This window comes from Salmo salar, chromosome 12, assembly GCF_965601325.2.
Source record: "Salmo salar chromosome 12, fSalSal1, whole genome shotgun sequence".
Classification (NCBI taxonomy): Eukaryota; Metazoa; Chordata; class Actinopteri; order Salmoniformes; family Salmonidae; genus Salmo; species Salmo salar.
Genome location: NC_138302.1, coordinates 85790788 through 85810845, shown reverse-complemented (window position 1 = coordinate 85810845; position 20058 = coordinate 85790788). Strand labels below are relative to the sequence as shown.

Below are 20058 nucleotides of genomic sequence, written 5' to 3'. Positions count from 1 at the left end.
GGCCAGGTGGACTGGGGACAGCAAGGAGTCATCATACCAGGTAGTCCTGAGGCATGGTCCTAGGGCTCAGGTCCTCCGAGAGAAAGACAGAAAGAGAGAAAGAGAGAATTAGAGAGAGCATATTTAAATACACACAGGACACCGGATAAGACAAGAGAAATACTCCAGATGTAACAGACTGACCCTAGCCCCCCGACACATAAACTACTGCAGCATAAATACTGGAGGCTGAGACAGGAGGGATCAGAAGACACTGTGGCCCCATCCGATGATACCCCCGGACAGGGCCAAACAGGCAGGATATAACCCCACCCACTTTGCCAAAGCACAGCCCCCACACCACTAGAGGGATGTCTCCAACCACCAACTTACCGTCCTAAGACAAGGCCGAGTATAGCCCACAACGATCTCCGCCATGGCACAACCCAAGGGGGGGGGGGGGGGGGGGGCGCCAACCCAGACAGGAAGACCACGTCAGTGACTCAACCCACTCAAGTGACGCACCCCTCCCATGGACGGCATGGAAGAACACCAGTAGGCCAGTGACTCAGCCTCTGTAAAAGGGTTAGAGGCAGAGAATCCCAGTGGAAAGAGGGGAACCGGCAAGGCAGAGACAGCAAGGGCGGTTCGTTGCTCCAGCCTTTCCGTTCACCTTCACACTCCTGGGCCAGACTATACTTAATCATAGGACCTACTGAAGAGATAAGTCTTCAGTAAAGACATGGAGCCCCCTCGGCCTGGGGCTCCATGCAAAATCTCACCTCGTGGGGTTGCAATGATGAGAACGGTGAGAAATCAGCCCAGAACTACACGGGAGGATCTTGTCAATGATCTCAAGGCAGCTGGGACCATAGTCACCAAGAAAACAATTGGTAACACACTACGCCGTGAAGGACTGAAATCCTGCAGCGCCCGCAAGGTCCCCCTGCTCAAGAATACATATACATGACCGTCAAAGTTTGTCAATGAACATCTGAATGATTCAGAGGACAACTGGTGAAAGTGTTGTGGTCAGATGAGACCAAAATGGAGCTCTTTGGCATCAACTCAACTCGCCGTGTTTGGAGGAGGAGGAATGCTGCCTATGACCCCAAGAACACCATCTCCACCGTCAAACATGGAGGTGGAAACATTATGCTTTAGGGGTGTTTTTCTGCTAAAGGGACAGGACAACTGTCCCGCATCATTTCACAGGGCCATGTACTGTCAAATCTTGGGTGAGAACCTCCTTCCCTCAGCCAGGGCATTGAAAATGGGTCGTGGATGGGTATTCCAGCATGACAATGACCCAAAACACATAGCCAAGCCAACAAAGGAGTGGCTCAAGAAGAAGCACATTAAGGTCCTGGAGTGGCCTAGCCAGTCTCCAGACCTTAATCCCATAGAAAATCTGTGGAGGGAGCTGAAGGTTCGAGTTGCCAAACGTCAGCCTCGAAACCTTAATGACGGAGAAGATCTGCAAAGAGGACTGGGACAAAATCCCTCCTGAGATGTGCAAACCTGGTGGCCCACTACAAGAAACATCTGACCTCTGTGATTGCCAACAAGGGTTTTGCCACCAAGTACTAAGTCATGTTTTGCAGAGGGGTCAAATACTTATTTCCCTCATTAAAATGCAAATCATTTTATAACATTGACATGCGTTGTTCTGGATTTTTTTGTTGTTATTCTGTCTCTCACTGTTCAAATAAACATACCATTAAAATTATAGACTGATCATTTCTTTGTAAGTGGGCAAACATCCAAAATCAGCAGGGAATCAAATACTTCCCCCCCCCCCACTGAATAGGTGTTCAAATAGTTACACTGTGTATAACCTAACAATTCTCATCTTGGGCCTGGTCTTAAAATGACTGCAGTTTGAGGATTTCAAGAATACATAAGTAACCGATCAGGTTGTCTGCATGACTGCATTGGCCCTTTGAGCCAAAGCCTAGACATTAGTCTTCAGCTCTTAAGAGCTCAGGCAAGGGACACATCGTACAACATGTTCAAATACATGACAAAATGTGACAGAGGAATAGTCTTGAACTGAGGATTTAATGGCTAAATGGCCTTAAGTTCACATTGCTTTCAACACATGTATTTTTAAAAATTCTGCAAAGGTGTTGAGGTTGTGACATAAGAGGTCATCTGATACCAGTCGGGTTAACATGCATAAGCCTTTTAAAGCGGCTCAGTGGACTAAACGAGATGCCTCACAGGTAAGAAAGCATGACCACACAAAAATGTGAACATTTATTGCTTTATCTGAATACTGCATTGAAAGCAAAATCATTCAGAGTATACACAGAAATTATACAATTATATGGTTTCACAAAGGAAGTGAACGCATACTGTATTACAATCTACAAAAGTCTACTTTACAGAAATTTAAAATTCTAAATATCAAAAGTACAGCTATAGGAAGAAACCAGTCACTGCTCTGGATATCTGTCAGTCAAACAACTTGGTGACATCACAATCCAAATTGGAAGTCATCTTGTACTTACAGCTGGTTTTGGAAACTAAATAACTGGCTGCCACAAAATAACATTTTACAAAATAAGTAGTTGAGTTGAAATGTTTATATAAATTATGGTGCCCCAAAATTATATAATCTTATATCTGAAGGTAAAAGTAGCATGTTACATTACTCTTCGAGTTGGGTCGGTAGTGCATCATAGCAAAGACAACAGACGCATTTTAAAAAGGAGAATATAGTCTCACATGGAAAATCTAATACAATACTCCATCTCACGAGGAAAATATATTTTTTTAAATAACATAGAAAGATACTTTTCCCTCAACAGCCAAGATGGCGGCACATGAGTAAAAACAGTGGTATGAGCTGGATGCTGAGGCTCGAGCTTCAGTCAAACAGAAATGCTAGCTAGCTCATCTCTGGAGTAAGTAACTGACGGCATAAATAATGAGGAAGTTAGTTAGCAGGGTTAGCTCTGTCCTGACTCTGGTGGTTTGGCGGGGGTGATAATCCACAGAGAAAATCAACTGGCTACAGGAACAAAACTGGGCCTGCTTTACCTGTCAAATGCTCAAACTGATGAGAAAACAATACCCAGGTGAACACACCGTCCAATCAGCACAGCTTGAACAAACATCATATGCAACCCGAAAGACTGACCGAGGCTGAAACAAAGACCTCTGGAGACCACAAGCCTTAAAAGGAAACTCTTAAATAGAGTGTAGGGGAAGAAGAAAAAAATCCAGTTAAAAAATCTTCAATTGAAAATAAAATGTGGATGTCCACATCAATGACAGGTGGTCATTTTGAGGAGTAGCCAAAATGTAGACAAGGCGTAAAGTATCTAGGGGACCGGGATGGAGTAGCCCCTTCACCGGTGACACTCAAGCTAGACTTGAGGACAGATGTTCTTAATGGTCAATAGATCGATCCTGAGGTGCTGTTAGTCCTGCTCCATGGGCTCTTCACTGGTCCCAGTGTCCTGGCTGCCACTCTCCATGGCACCCTCTGCAGCTGGCTCAGGAGTACTGCTGGAGGGAGCAGGGGCTGCCTCTTCCCTGGATTCATTCTCCGCACTGTTACAGCTGCTGGCGCTACTGCTGCTGACTGGGTCACTGCCCTCATCGCTGTCCCGGGCCTCAGGGTTCTTCAGGACGCCAGCAGTGGCCTGCTGTTCTGACTGGTCCATGTCATTACCTTCCTCTTGGGAGCCACAAGGTACCTCCTCCTCTACCTGCTTATCTGCCCCGGGCCCTGCTGATGGCTCTGACTGTGTGCTCGATGGCTCTGTGGGACAGGCAAGGATACAAAAACAGAGTAAGCTATGTTAACTGCATCAGGGTTCTCGTAGATCTGGCACACAGATAAGCTGAACTTGCGATGAACACCTCAGATTTCAGGCAACTCCTGGTTCTGCTCATACACTTATTAACTAATATCCACAAAGGATTTCACCAGCGATGTATACCGGCATGATGGCAAAAGAGGTGAAAATTCAGGCCTACCTTGGTCTTCACAAGTCCTAGCAGTACTGGCAGCCTCACTGTCCTCCTCGTCGTCCTCCTTCTCCTTCTCCTGGGCCATGGACTCCGTCTCTTCCGACAAGCTGTCAGCATGGCAGGAGCTGAGGGTGTCCACCTCCTGCTCCTCCTCTTCATCTTTGTTGAACTTGAGCCTCTTCACCTCGTGCTGCTCCGCCTCCATAACCTCCTGGTCGTCATAGTGCTTGTTCTTCACAGAGCTCCCTAGGGTATCCGATGCTGACACCTCACTGAGAAAGAAGATTCAACACGCATTAAATTCATAAAAGAACGGTAGGAAGTGAGTATCACATGGTCTGTTGGGTAGCAACTGAAGTACCTGGAATGTGTGTCATGTCCCTGCTCTGTGGTAGGGTCTTTGTTTTCTGTACTGTCCGGTAGTCCGTTTGTCGCTAGTGAGCTGGCTAGAGAGAGTTTTGGTCTGTTCAGCGGCCTGGGGGTCCCTGGGCCATTAACTTTCCTGCAAGAAAATAGTAAGAGACTAATAAAAGTGAGGTTTACTTTCTGCATTAACCTTTAGGCAATTATCACTGATGTGAAACTAGGATGGGAGAATGAGAACCTGTCCTATGCGCTTTACCTCTCTGTAAAAGCAGATGAGTTTCCAGGCAACATAACACCATTAATTCTATTCACACCACTGCATCCGTTTTTCCTTCATGACAGAGAGAAACATAACAATGACAATTCCGAACATCATATCGACTTAATAAAACAAACCTCTGTAAAAATGTTTCATTGCTATAATGTATAACATTAAGGGGGAAAAAACAAGCCTTACTCTGAGGTAGGATGCACACAGCTGACCACCATCACATTCTGGGAGAAGAAAAACCCTTTATTACAAACACTGCAAGATATAAATACTATTTTATTGAGATATATATATATATATATATACACACACACACAGCCAGTCAAAAGTTTGGACACCTACTCATTCAAGGGTTTTTCTGTATTTTTACTATTTTCTATATTGTAGAATAATAGTGAAGGCATCAAAACTATGAAATAACACATACGGAATCATGTAGTAACCAAAAGTGTTCAACAAATCAAAAAAATATTTTATATTTGAGATCCTTGATGGTTTTTGCGACTGCACTTGAACTTTCAGAGTTCTTGACATTTTCTGCATTGACTGACCTTCATGTCTTAAAGTAATGATGGACTGTCATAACATGGACTTGGTCTTTTACCAAATAGGGCTATCTTCTGTATACTACCCTTATATTGTCACAACACAACTGATTCGCTCAAACGCATTAAGGAAAGAAATTCCACAAATTAACATTAACAAGGCACGCCTGTTAATTGAAATGCATTTCAGGTGACTACTTCATGAAGTTGGTTGAGAGAATGCCAAGAGTGTGCAAAGCTGGCAAGGCAAAGGGTGGCTACTTTGAATAATCTAAAATATATTTTAATATGTTTAACACTTTTTTGGTTACTACATGATTATTATTGTGCTATTTCAGGGTTTTGATTTCACTATTATATTACAATGTAGAAAATAGTCAAAATAAATAAAAACCCTTGAATGTGTAACTTTCCAAACTTTTGACTGGTACTGTTAATGATAGATGTGTGTGTGTGATATATATATATATATATATATGAGAGAGAGATACATACATAACACACATACTAGAAAAATCCTATCTAATATAATGTGGCACTCCACTCACCTTCTCAACACCTCTGAGGAATTTCTCTGTTCCTGTGTAATTCCTTTTGGGTTCTGTAAGCAGCTCACACAAACGCTGGATCGTAAATGGAATTCTGAGGGAACGATGGTAAGGAGTTTATTAAAACAAACCCGATTTTGCTGCGAAGAGAGAATAATTAGACAATTTATTCTGGTATTGCCCCCATGTAGCTGGTTTCTGGTCACAGGTTCAAGAGTGGCTGAAAAAACAACACTGATTTAAAATGAACCCTACAAACAGCAGTGTTGGGTGATTTGGAAAGCCATAGTCAATCAACAATATAATAATACTCGTAGGAAAGGTTTTCATCTTTAGCTCTGTGGATACTATGCAATTAGAAAGGTTTCAAATTCATGTAAGACATCACAGCACAGTTGAAAATTATATGGCACATGGAAACCAAAAGAGGGTGATGGGTGAGATGGGATGCGAGTAGCTCAGGGGTGGGATTAGAGAGCTCATGATCGGTAATGGTCATTACTGGAAAACACTACATATAATGTATACCGGAGAAGTCAGTACTATTTATTTAATTAAATGTAATGTGTATAAAAAATATATATATATAAAAATGCTGTGTATAAAAGTACCATGTATGTAACAAAAAAGCTGTAAAAACTAAAGTGAAAAACAAAGACTTTGTCCTCTGAAGAGGCCTAGCTAAAGAAACAAAAAAGGTGATAATATTAGATAGTGCCTTCAGAAAGTATTCATACCACTTGACTTATTCCACATTTTGTTGCGTTACTGCCTGAATTCAAAATGGATTTCTCACCCATCTACACAGAATACCCCATAACGACAGTGAAAACATGTTTTTAGAAATGTTTGCTAAATTATTGAAAATGAAAGATAAATATCTAATTTACACAAGTATTCACACCACTGAGTCAATACATGTTAGAATTATCTTTGACATCAATTACAGCTGTGAGTCTTTCTGGGTAAGTCTAAGAGTTTTGCACACCTGTATTGTATAATATTTGCACATTCATTTAAATATGTGTCAAGCTCTGGCAAGTCTTGCCTTAGATTTAAGCCAAAACTAACTACACCACTCAGGAACAGTCAATGTTATCTTGGTAAGTAACGCCAGTGTATATTTGGCCTTGTGTTTAAAGTTATTATCCTGCTGTAAGGTGAATTAGTCTCCCTGTGTCTGTTAGAAAGCAGACAACCAGGTTTCTCAAGGATTTTGGCTGTGCTTAACTCTATTCAGTTTCTTTTTATCCTAAAAAACTCCTAGTCCTTGCCGATGACAAGCATTGCCATAACATGATGCAGCCACCACCATGCTTGAAAATATGAAGAGTGGTATTCAGTGATGTGTTGTATTTTCCCCAAACATACTGCTATGTATTCAGGATTAAAGTGAGTTTCTTTGTCACATTTTTTGCAGTTTAACTTTAACTTTTTAAGGCTAGGGGCAGTATTCTGCAGTTTGGATGACTGGGGTGCCCAAAGTAAACTGCCTGTTACTCAGGCCCAGAAGCTAGGATATGCATATGCATGGTAGTATTGGAAAGAAAACACTCTAAAGTTTCTAAAACTGCTAAAATAATGTATGTTAGTATAACAGAACTGATTTGGCAGGCGAAACCCCGAAGACAATCCATCCAGGAAAAACATTTTCCTGGAAAGTCTAATAATTAGGACCCAGATTGCAGTTCCTATGGCTTCCACTAGATGTCAACAGTCTTTAGAAATTGTTTCATACTTGTTTTTTGAAAAATGAAGAAGTATTCGTATTCTTTCGAAGTATCCCTCAGAAGGACTCTAGTCTTTTGGTGCCTGTGAATGAGTGTGCGCTTCTCGTTCTTTTTCTCCGGTATTGAACACCGCATATTTCGTCTTAAATTTTATCGATTATTTACATATTAGGGTACCTGAGGTTGGATTAGAAACGTTGATTGAATTGTTTGGACGAAGTTTACAGGTAACTTTTTAGATTCCTTTGTAGGCATGTTGGGCGAGTTGGAACAGGTGTATTTCTGAATCAAACGCGCCAAATAAACTGACATTTTTAGGATATAAAGAAGGACTTTATCAAACAAAATGACCATTTATTGTGTAACTGGGACCCTTTGGATTGTAAAACGATGAAGATCTTCAAAGGTTAGTGATTTATTTTATTGCTATTTTTGAGTTTTGTGACACTTGTGCAGGTTATGAATTCATGTTAATGCAGGAAGTGGGTGAGGCGCTGTCCTCAGACGATCAAATGCTATGCTTTCGCCGTAAAGCCTACTGTAAATCGGACAAAGCGGATCGATTACCAAGATTCTAAGCAGAGCGCGAAATTCAAAATACAAAAGTTGTAATATTAAACATTTATAAAAAATACAAGTGTTATACACCATTCTGTGTATAACACTTGTATTTTTATAAATGTTTAATATTAAACTTTTGTATTTTGAATTTCGCGCTCTGCAATTTCACCGGATGCTGTCAAGGTGGGACGCTAGCGTCCCAATGATCCGAAAGAAGTTAATGCCTTATTGCAAAAAGGATGCACGTTTTGGAATATTTGTATTCTGTACAGGCTCCTTTTCACGGTCATTTAGGTTAGTATTGTGTAGTTACTACAATGTTGTTGATCCATCCTCGATTCTCTCCTTTTTATTATTTTTTTATTTCACCTTTATTTAACCAGGTAGGCTAGTTGAGAACAAGTTCTCATTTACAACTGCGACCTGGCCAAGATAAAGTTAAGCAGTGTGACACAGACAACAACACAGAGTTACGAGTAAACAATAAACAAGCCAATAACACAAGCAAGTCAATGATACAGTAAAAAAAAAAGAAGAAAGTCTATATACAGTGTGTGCAAAAGGCATGAGGAGGTAGGCAATAAACAGGCCATAGGAGCGAATAATTACAATTTAGCAGATTAATACTGGAGTGATAAATGAGCATATGATGTGCAAGTAGAAATACTGGTGTGCAAAAGAGCAGAAAAGTAAATAAAATAAAAACAGTATGGGGATGAGGTAGGTAGATTGGGTGGGCAATTTACAGATGGACTATGTACAGTTGCAGCGATCGGTTAGCAGCTCAGGTAGCTGATGTTTAAAGTTGGTGAGGGAAATAAGTCTCCAACTTCAGCGATTTTTGAAATTCGTTCCAGTCACTGGCAGCAGAGAACTGGAAGGAAAGGCGGCCAAATGAGTTGTTGGCTTTGGGGATGATCAGTGAGATATACCTGCTGGAACGTGTGCTACGGGTGGGTGTTGTTATTGTTACCAGTGAACTGAGATAAGGCGGAGCTTTCCCTAGCATAGACTTATAGATGACCTGAAGCCAGTGGGTCTGGCGACGAATATGTAGCGAGGGCCAGTCGACTAGAACATACAGGTCGCAGTGGTGGGTGGTATAAGGTGATTTGGTAACAAAACGGATGGCACTGTGATAGACTGCATCCAGTTTGCTGAGTAGAGTAATGGAAGCTATCCTGTCACAGGCATTAAACTAACTGTTTTAACGTCACCATTGGCCTCATGGTGAAATCCCTGAGCGATTTCCTTCCTCTTCAGCAACTGAGTTAGGAAGGATTTTTATACACCATCCAAAGTGTAACTAATAACTTCACCATGCTCAAAGGCTATTCAATGTCTGCTTGCTTATTTATTTATTTACCCCCCCACCACCACCAATAGGTGCCATTCTTTGCAAGGCATTGGAAAACCTCTCTGGTCTTTGTGGTTGAATCGGTGTTTGGAATTCACTGCTCGACTGAGGGGCCTTAGAGATAATTGTATGTATGGGGTACAGAGATGAGGTGGTCATTAAAAAAAAAAAATCATGTTAACCACTATTATTGCACAGAGTGAGTCCATGCAACTTATGTTACTATTTTTACTCCTGAACTTAAAGGGGTTGAATACTTAAGACTCAAGACATTTCAGCTGTTCATTTTCAATAAAGAAATGTTTAGAAAAACAATTCCACTTAGACATTATGGGGTATTTGTGTGTAGGCCAATGACAATATCTCAATTTAATCCATTTTCAGGCTGTAGCAACAAAATGTGGAAAAAGTCCATAAAATGTAGCCAAACTTTAATGAGACTTTTAATTACATAAATATAGGCTAAACGCCAGTCATGTTTGACAAATAAAATGAAGGATAATTAACATTAACGTCTAAAGGCTTGATTCTGTCGACATACTTGAAGCACGGTTTGTTCAGATCAAATGGTCACAAGACCAGAGTGAAGGGCAGTGTTTGTTGCGCACCGCACATCACCCACCTTGAATCTGAGCGGAGGCGGTGAGCATTTAGAAACAATTTGACCAAACTTAACTGCTTAAAACCTGGATATTTTAGGTCATTTTATGAAGCATGCTTTACCTTGTTTCAAAGTAGCCTAGCCAAAAAAGCTACCATAGAAATGTTCATGTTTCCAAGTTCCAAACATGTTCTCAAATGCCATTGAAATGGCAGCAGCGGTATGAGAACCAGCACATTCTTGAGCATGCAATACGGCTGCTCATGGGCCTGACATCGCTGGTACAAATGTCAGTCGTGAAGCTAATAGCAGTGACGCACATAGCAAGTAGCTCATGGATGTCCGTTTCAAGAATACTGTGTAACTCCGGTAGGGCAACATCTGAAAAATAGCGCCTACTTGGTAGTGTGTACCGGGGCTCAAGGTGCTCGACGAAAGCCAACATCATCCACAACAGAGAACGGTTGATTGCCAAGGGCAATAAATTCCAATATCTTGGCGTTAATGGATTTTGCCTTTGAATTGTCTCGCTGAAATGTTCTTACTCATTCAAATGACTGCTTGACTTGAACTTGTTTAGTTGTTGGAAGTGTGCGCTTAGTATTTTTCTGCTTTTGTTGTGTAGCATCATTACGTCCTCTACATACGTTATATAGGTATGCACGTCAGCTTTGACATCGGTTTTGCACGTCGGTGTTAAACTAGACAGACATCGGGCCGATGCTGGCATTTTTAGCTAATATCGTCCGATTCCGATATGCTTACTGATATCCCTATTTCTAATGGATATTTTCATCTCTGTCCACTTGCGCGTGCGGTGAGCTTTTGAGAAGTGTTTTCCTCTAATTGCATTCGCGCATTGCCTACAGCCATGTGTGCATTGTTGAGCTTATGAAGAAATAAATATTACAATTTTAAGCTAAATGGTCTGATCTGTTGCATCAGCCTCATTTCCTTTTTACATGTTTAATATGCAGTGTTTGAATGAATTTAGGATCTGTCGGCCAAGAACTGTCTCAGTCAGTTTTTTACCTGTTTTCAAGCCCTGGAGGGAATTATTTTATAAAGACATAAAAAAGTATTTGGTAGTAATTGTAATGTTGCAACATTTTATAGGGTACTAGGCTACCATCCTCCAGCAGAGAACTAAAGGAGCATTTTGAGGCAGTCTTGATTGAATATGCAAAGAAGCCAATTGTGTGTAGTCACATTTTTTGTCTGATTCTCTATGGTAACGATAGTAATGCATTTAATTTGTAAATTGGTTCCTTGCATCATACAATTATGTAAAAACTGTGTTACTGACATATTCTTTTTTTTTAGAAGTAAAAAAATAAACAGTCCTACTTGGCTGAGGGACAAGTGGCTAAAAAAGTGAATGTCAAGCCCTGCTACAGTACATGTGACATCTAGAAATGCCTATCCAGTAGATGGCGCCATTGTATAACCACCACAAAATCAGCAATAGTGAACTCCAGATGCCATCACATGATTGTAGGAAAACAGTTTCCTAAAGGTTATGCTGCTACCTACCCATTGTATCCATTCACAATCTTCAGTATCCTCTCCTTCATGTCCTCAAATGGAATGGACTCCACATTGGGATTGGCTACCCCCCTTTGATCGGGTGCTGAGGCTATGAAGTCATCCATCACCTTCTCCAGTTTGAAGAGGAAATAGCTTTTAAACTGGGACCACTGAACCCTGGAGAAAGAGTACACATTTCTTAAAAGGATTAATCCACATTCCTATGATTTAACTTGTTAAATAAAGCAAAATGTGAGAATATATGTTGCATACACATTTTTTGCATTTCAACATTATAATAACTTAGCAAGCAACATGTAAAACTTGTTATTTAGTTATACAGCACATGCAGAAAAGACTTGGCATGGCCTTGGCATATTCCATAATTTGGACCAGTGGTGTTCAAGTTTTCCCACTGAACATGCTTCATCCTCTCATATGCATGAAATCTGTAGCTCCAAGCTTGTCATTAGGAACATTACTTACATGGTTTCTCCAGTCTTGGCAACATGACACAGAAACTGATCCAGCAGGGGAGCCACTTCTTGCGTCCCTTTCTTGTCAAAGTCTGCAGAGAACAGTGATATCAAATCAGTGAGCACAACAGATAAGGAAACTTAGTGATTCGCTTGCTTATTACTGTCTAATGAAGGGGATTTGTGGCTATATCACTGTCAGTGTGTTTTAGCCATTCAACTAGCTAGCTAGCCAACTCCAGACAAGCGCCTGCCAAATGGGAATAATCAAGTTAATGACACCAACTGCGAATTTAATTGTTCGCATAAAAGGCTGTCGTTTACAGCTAGTTGTGGCAATTGGACAGCTACAAGTGAACACAAAACTAGCAAACTAGTTCACTAGCCACCTAACTAACACTAGCTAGGGTACCATTTACATAACAATTAGCTAGCTAGTTAGGCTTAACTTAATGCCAATGTCTTATCTAGATAGCTAACGTAACTAGCAGCTAACTACCGGTAGCTAATCAGTTCATTAGCTTAGCTAGCTTGGTGTCAAGCTAGCTAACGTTAGCTATGAAGCGATGGAGTTGTCAACACCATCATGGTTAACTAGCTAGATACATTGTTGAATCCAGAAATACATGTAGAAAACAATTAAATAACGTAGCTCGCTTGATAGCTTTTCTGGGGGTTTGAGAATTGAAAGCTACTGTAACTAAGAGCGTCTGCTAAATGACTTAAATGTAAATGTAAAAAAACTAGTTAAGCAACGTTGCTTCTTCTTCCGAATTTTAGCATTAGCTAGCTGACTTGCTAACGTTAGCTTATAGCTAGCTAGCTACATTCAACACCTGGCGATATAACTAGCTAACCACTGTGGAATCAAGTAAACAAAACGTCTGCCTTTCAATCGAAGTATTACGCTATTCATAAGAACCCAAATAACCTTTGAGCGCCTCTTGGAGTGAGTTTATTTCCATCATGTTGTTCTCTGTCAATCTCTTGAAACCAAGAGGCAGACTGATGGTGGCTACGTTCTCAACACAAAAAAGTAGGGAAGAAGAAGCATTTTAATATGGCGCTCGTGAGGTCACTGCCTGTTGGTAGACAGGCGGATCAGATTCAGAAAGTACAGGGAGTACGCTGCTGTTCAACAAGTTGCACAATGGAACACTGGAGGGAAAAAACACTTGAGACTCAACGAGAGTAACAGACTACTTACTGTACCATCCTCATCTGAAAAGTAGCCTGCCTTAATAGTTTTGAAAGCATAGCTGATCTATCTGTACATTGAACATTCATTGTGACTGACCATCCAGAATGATACTGAACAAAAATATAAACGCAACATGAAAACCTTTCAAAGATTTTACTGAGTTAAAGTTCATACAGCAGGTATTCCCAAACTGTGGGGTACGCCAAATAAAAATGTGATTCACATTTTTCTTCACATTTTGAAACAGTACATGTATATTTTCCAACGGGGCTATACATTTGGGTCGTTTTTTTCTCGCCTGAGTAGCCTCGTTTCACTTTTGTTTTTAACCATCTAGTGTTCAGCGAAACACCACAATGTCAAATACAGGTAGCCTAGTCAAATAATTAACATCCATTCACATTAACCGTTACTCTCGCACGAGAAACCTTCACCTTCACTCGATTTTCGAGTAGTAAGACATGTATAAAAGCAGCAGATACCATTAATAAGAAGGGGCTAAAAGCGTCTAATATGGTGAGCTACCGAGTGGCTTGGACAGGCAAGCCTCATACTATTGTGGAGGACTATATTCTTCCTAATGGGGTAGATATGGCTGGGACAACGCTGTGGGAAAAGCCCAAAAAACTATACAGACAATACCTTCATCAAACACACTGTTTCACGATGCATCAGTGACATGGCAGGATATGTTTTCTAACAAGTACTGCTTCACATACAAAAAGTATGTGAATTATATGTGTTACAGCTGGACGAGTCAGACGTGGCGGGCCTGGCACAGCTCCTGGTATATGTCTGTTACGTTTATGAGGGGGCAAATAAGGAAGACATCCTCTTCTGCAAACCACTGGAAACCAGAACAACATGAGAGGATATTTTTAAAGTACTGGACAGCTTTGACATCAAATGGACTTTGGTTGTCAAGATTTGTTGGTATCTGTACTGATGGCGCAAAAGCCATGACAGACAGACATAGTGGAGGAGTAACGCACGTGCAAGCAGTTGGATACACTGTAGCATCCACAGAGAGGCTCTTGCTGCCAAGGGAATGCCTGACAGCTTGAAAGACGTTTTGGACACGACAGTGAAAATGGTTAACTTTGTTAAAGCAAGGCCCCTGAACTCTCATGTATTTTCTGCATTATGCAATGATATGGCCATGTAACGCTTTTACAACATACAGAAGTGCACTGGTTATCAAGGGGCAAAGTATAGACACGTTTATTTTTTATTTTTATTGAGAGACAATCTTAAAGTTCTCTTTACTGACCATAATTTTCACTTGTCTGACCACTTGCATGATGACAAGTTTCCCACACGACTGGCCTATCTGGGTGATGTTTTTTCCTCACCTGAATGATCTGAATCTAGGATTACAGTGACTCTCCACAACTATATTCAATATGCGGGACAAGATTGAGGCTATGATTAAGAAGTTGGAGATCTTTTCTGTCTGCGTTAACAAGGACGACACACAGGTCTTTCCATAATTGTATGATTTGAGTGCAAATGAACTCAAGCTTACGGACAATGTCAAATGTGATATAGTGAAGCACCTGAGTGAGCTGGGTGCGCAATTACTTTCCCGAAACGGACAACACAAAGAACTGAATTCGTTATCCCTTTCATGTCCTGCCTCCAGTCCACTTACCGATATCTGAACGAGAGAGCCTCATCGAAATAGCAACAAGCGGTTCTCTGAAAATTGAATTTAATCAGAAGCCACTGCCAGATTTCTAGATAGGGCAGCACTCAGAGTTTCTTGCCTTGGCAAATTGCGCTGTTAAGACACTGATGCACTTTGCAACCATGTACCTATGTGAGAGTGGATTCTCGGCCCTCACTAGCATGAAAACTAAATACAGGCACAGACTGTGTGGAACAAAAATCTAAGACTGAGACTCTCCAGTACAACCCAACATCGCAGATTTATGTGGGGCGGCAGGGTAGCCTAGTGGTTAGAGCGTTAAATTAGTAACCGGAAGGTTGCAAGATTGAATCCCTGAGCTGACAAGGTAAAAATCTATTGTTCTGCCCCTGAACAAGGCAGTTAACCCACTGTTCATAGGCCGTCATTGAAAATAATAATTTGTTCTTAACTGACTTGCCTAGTTAAATAAAGGTTAAAAAATGTCTATCCTTTCAAGCACACCTTTCTCATTAACCTGTGGTGAGTTATTCACAATTTTTGATGAACAAATAAGGTTATATATGTAAGGAGGCTAAATGAAGAGTAAAATGATTGATTATTATATTATTATTTTTGCCCTGGTCCTATAAGAGCTCTTTGTCACTTCCCACAAGCCGGGTTGTGACAAAAACTCACTCATTCTTATGTTTAATAAATGTATCGTATAGTGTGTGTGGCAGATTTACAACGGCAAAAGACAACATTTGAGAGTGCGCTGACCCTGGTGCTAGAGGGGGTACGCAGCTGTAGGTTGAATGTTTGAAGGAGTACGGGGCTATTATAAGGGCACAAGGCAAGACCCAGATGCAGACACAGGAGGCAGATGGTTAGAGTCTTTGTTGTTTAATTATAATCCAAAAGGAGTAGGCAAGAGAATGGTCGTGGACAGGCAAAAGGTCAAAACCAGTTCTGAGTCCAAGAGGTAAAGAGTGGCAGGCAGGCTCGGTGTCAGGGCAGGCAGAAGGGTCAGGATGGCAGGTACGGAGTCCAGAAAAACAGGCAAGGGTCAAAACCGGGAAGACTAGAAAAATAGAATAGAAACCAGGAGCACGGGAAAACACGCTGGTTGACTTGAAAACATACAAGACGAACTGGCACAGAGAGACAGGAAACACAGGGATAAATACACTGGGGTAAATAAGCGACACCTAGAGACAATCACAAGAATAGGTGAAACAGATCAGGGCATGACAACTATAAAAAGTTTGGGAACCGCTGATATAAGGAAATAAGTCAATTGAAAAAAATTGATTAAGCCCTAATCTATGGATTTCACATGACTAGGAATACAGATATGCATCTGTTAGTCACAGATAACTAAACAAAAAAAAGGTAGGGGTGTGGATCAGAAAACCAGTCAGTATTTGGTGTGACCACCATTTGTCTCATGCAGCTTGACATTTCCTTCGCATAGAGTTGATCAGGCTGTTGATTGTGGCCTGTGGAATGTTGTCCCACTCCTCTTCAATGGCTGTGCGAAGTTGCTGGATATTGACGGGAACTGGAACATGCTGTTAAACACATCGATCCAGAGCATCCCAAACATGCTCAATGCTCAATGGGTGACGTCTGGTGAGTATGCAGGCCATGGAAGAACTGGGACATTTTCAGCTTCTATGAATTGTGTACAGATAGATCCTTGTGACATGGGGCCATGCATTATCATGCTGAAACATGAGGTGATGGCGGTGGATGAGACAATGGACCTCAATATCTCATCATGGTATCTCTGTGCATTCAAATTGCCATTGATAAAATGCATTTGTGTTCATTGTTCGTAGCTTATGCCTGCCCATACCATAACCCCACCGCCACCATGGATCACTCTGTTCACAATGTTGACATCAGCAAACGGCTCACCCACACGACCCCATACATGTGGTCTGCGGTTGAAAGGCCAGTTGGACGTGCTGCCAAATTCTCTAAAACAAGTCGTTTTTTGTCTGTACTTTACTTTACTATTTCTATTTTTGCCAACTTTTACTTTTACTTCACCTCATTCCTCAAGAAAATAATATACTTTTTATTCCATACATTTTCCCTGACACCCAAAAGTACTCATTACATTTTGACAGGAAAATGGTCTAATTCACACACTTATCAAGAGATCATCCCTACTGCCTCTGATCTGGCGGACTGACTAATCACAAATGCTTTGTTTGTAAATTATGTCTGAGTGTATGTCAATAAATTACCGTAATTTCCAGACTGTTAAGCGCACCTGAATATAAGCCGCACCCACTGAATTTAAAAAAAAAAATATTATTTTGAACGTAAATAAGATGCACATGTCTATAAGCCGCAGGTGCCTACCGGTACATTGAAACAAATGAACTTTACACAGGCTTTAACGAAACACGGCTTGTAACAAAAATAAATAGGCTTTAACGAAACACGGCTTGTAACAAAAAATAAAAAATTAGCAGTAAGCTTTAGTTGTCTTTTTGCACTGAGTCAATTCCTCACGCTGCTGTTTCCAACGTCTTATCATCGACTCATTAAGACCAAGCTCCCGTGCAGCAGCTCTATTTCATTTTCCAACAGCCAGATCAATCGCCTTCAACTTGAAAGCTGCATCATATGCATTTCTCCGTGTCTTTGCCATGATGAGGGTGACAAAATGACTACCGTAATCAGAATGATGGGAAGTTTGAGAGCGCTCGATTTAATCTAAACAGTAAACAAAAAAGTTGTTTGACCTTAACCCGTTCGGCAATTTCATTGGTCTAATGAAAGCTTCATGCCGCCAAAAAACTGAGCACGTCACAGAACGTGTTTTTTTGGAGAAAAAAAATTTGAAAGCGGGAAAAATCCATATATTAGCCGCGTCATTGTTTAAGCCGCGAGGTTCAAAGCCTGGGAAAAAAGTTGCGGCTTATAGTCCGGAATTTACGGTATGTCAATAAAAATGTAATTTCTAGGAATTTGAAATGGTTTATACTTTTACTTTTGATACTTAAGTATATTTAAAACCAAATACGTTTATTGAAGTAGTATTTTACTAGGTGACTTTCACTTGAGTCATTTTCTGTCTTCACTGACATTTTCAAACCCTCCCTGTCCGAGTCTGTAATACCAACATGTTTTAAGCAGACCACCATAGTCCCTGTGCCCAAGAACACTAAGGTAACATGCCTAAATGACTACCGACCCGTAGCACTCACGCCTGTAGCCATGAAGTGCTTTGAAAGGCTTGTCATGGCTCACATCAACACCATTATCCCAGAAACCCTAGACCCACTCCAATTTTCATACCGCCCCAACAGATCCACAGATGATGCAATCTCTATTGCACTCCACACTGCCCTTTCCCACCTGGACAAAAGGAACACCTATGCGAGAATGCTATTCATTAACTACAGCTCAGTGTTCAACATAGTGCCTTCAAAGCTCATCAATAAGCTAAGGACCATGGGACTAAAAACCTCCCTCTGCAACTGGATCCTGGAATTCCTGACAGGCCTCCCCCAGTTGGTAAGGGTAGGTAACAACACATCCGCCACACTGATTCTCAACACAGGGGCCCCTCAGTGGTGTGTGCGCAGACCCCTCCTGTACTCCCTGTTCACTCATGGCTGCACGGCCAGGCACGACTCCAACACCATTAAGTTTGCCGATGACACAATAGCGGTAGGCCTGATCACCGACAACAATGAGACAGCCTATAGGGAGGTCAGACACCTGGCCGTGTGGTGCCAGGACAACAACCTCTGCCTCAACGTGATCAAGACAGAGGAGATGATTGTGGACTACAGGAAAAAGAGGACCGAGCATGCCCCCATTATTATCGACAGGGCTGTATTGGAGCAGGTTGAGAGCTTCAAGTTCCTTGGTGTCCACATCACCAACAAACTGACATGGTCCAAGCACACCAAGACAGTCGTGAAGAGGGTCACGACAAAACCTATTCCCCCTCAGGAGACTGAAAAGATTTGGCATGGGTCCTCAGATCCTCAAAAAGTTCTACAGCTGCACCATCAAGAGCATCCTGACTGGTTGCATCACTGCCTGGTATGGCAACTGCTCGGCCTCTGACCGCAAGGCACTACAGAGGGTAGCTTCCTGCCATCCAGGACCTCTACACCAGGCGATATCAGAGGAAGGCCCTAAAAATTGCCAAAGACTCCAGCCACCCTAGTCATAGACTGTTCTCTCTGCTACTGCACGGCAAGCAGTACCGGAGCGCCAAGTATGTTTCCAAGAGGCTTCTAAACAGCTTCTACCCCCAAGCCATAAGACTCCTGAACATCTAATAAAATGGTTACCCAGACTATTTGCATTGGTCCACCCCCCCACCCCCTTCCCCCCTCTATTACACCGCTGCTACTCTCTGTTGTTATCATCTATGCATAGTCACTTTAATAACTCTACCTACATGTACATCTTACCTCAACTAACCGGTGCCCCCGCACATTGACTCTGTACCTGTACCCCCTGTGTATAGTCTCACTATTGTTATTTTACTGCTGCTCTTTAATTACTTGTTACTTTTATTTCTTACTCATATTTTTTTTTAACTGCATTGTTGGTTAGAGGCTCATAAATAAGCATTTCACTCTAAGGTCTACACCTGTTGTTTTCGGAGCATGTGACTAATAAAATTAGATGTCATTTGATTTGAGTCTTCTTGGGTATGACGCTACAAGCTTGGCACACCTGTATTTGGTTAGTGTCACCCATTATTTTCTGCAGATCCTCTCAAGCTCTGTCAGGTTGGAAGGGGAGCGTCACTACACAGCTATTTTCAGGTCTCTCCAGAGATGTTCGATCGGGTTCAAGTCTGCGCTCTGGCTGGGACACTCAAGGACATTCAGAGACTTGTCCCGAAGCCACTCCTGCATTGTCTTGGCTGTGTGCTTAGGGTCATTGTGCTGTTGGAAGGTGAACCATCGCCCCAGTCTGAGGTCCTAAGCAGGTTTTCATCAAGGATCTCTGTGTACTTTGCTCCGTTCATCTTTCCCTCAATCCTGACTAGTCTCCCAGTCCCTGCCGCTGAAAAACATCCCCACAGCATGATGCTGCCACCACCATGCTTCACCGTAGAGATGGTGCCAAGTTTCCTCGAGACATGACGCTTGGCATTCAGGCTAAAGAATTCAATCTTGGTTTCATCAGAACAGAGAATCTTGTTTTTCATGGGTTGAGAGTCCTTTATGTGCCTTTTGGCAAACTCCAATAGGGCCGTCATGTGCCTTTTACTGAGGAGTGGCTTCCATCTGGCC

The 20058-nt window shown here is 41.7% G+C and overlaps 1 protein-coding gene across 2 annotated transcripts; it reads right to left on the bottom strand.

Annotated features, from left to right (window-relative positions):
- Positions 1-2225: 2225 nt before the first annotated feature.
- On the bottom strand, positions 2226-13022 carry LOC106565731 (serine/threonine-protein phosphatase 4 regulatory subunit 2-B). 2 transcript variants are annotated; one of them, XM_014133164.3, is made up of 9 exons: positions 12877-13022; positions 11956-12037; positions 11476-11646; positions 5694-5787; positions 4787-4824; positions 4586-4660; positions 4325-4486; positions 3970-4235; positions 2226-3751 (listed from the first exon to the last, which is right to left on the bottom strand). In XM_014133164.3, exons 1-9 carry the CDS (start codon positions 12911-12913, stop codon positions 3408-3410), a joined length of 1269 nt encoding a protein of 422 aa, XP_013988639.1. In that variant the 5' UTR covers positions 12914-13022; the 3' UTR covers positions 2226-3407. The 2 variants fall into 2 exon arrangements, with proteins under 2 accessions (XP_013988639.1, XP_013988640.1); XM_014133165.3 differs by having other exon boundaries at positions 4325-4465.
- Positions 13023-20058: the final 7036 nt, after the last annotated feature.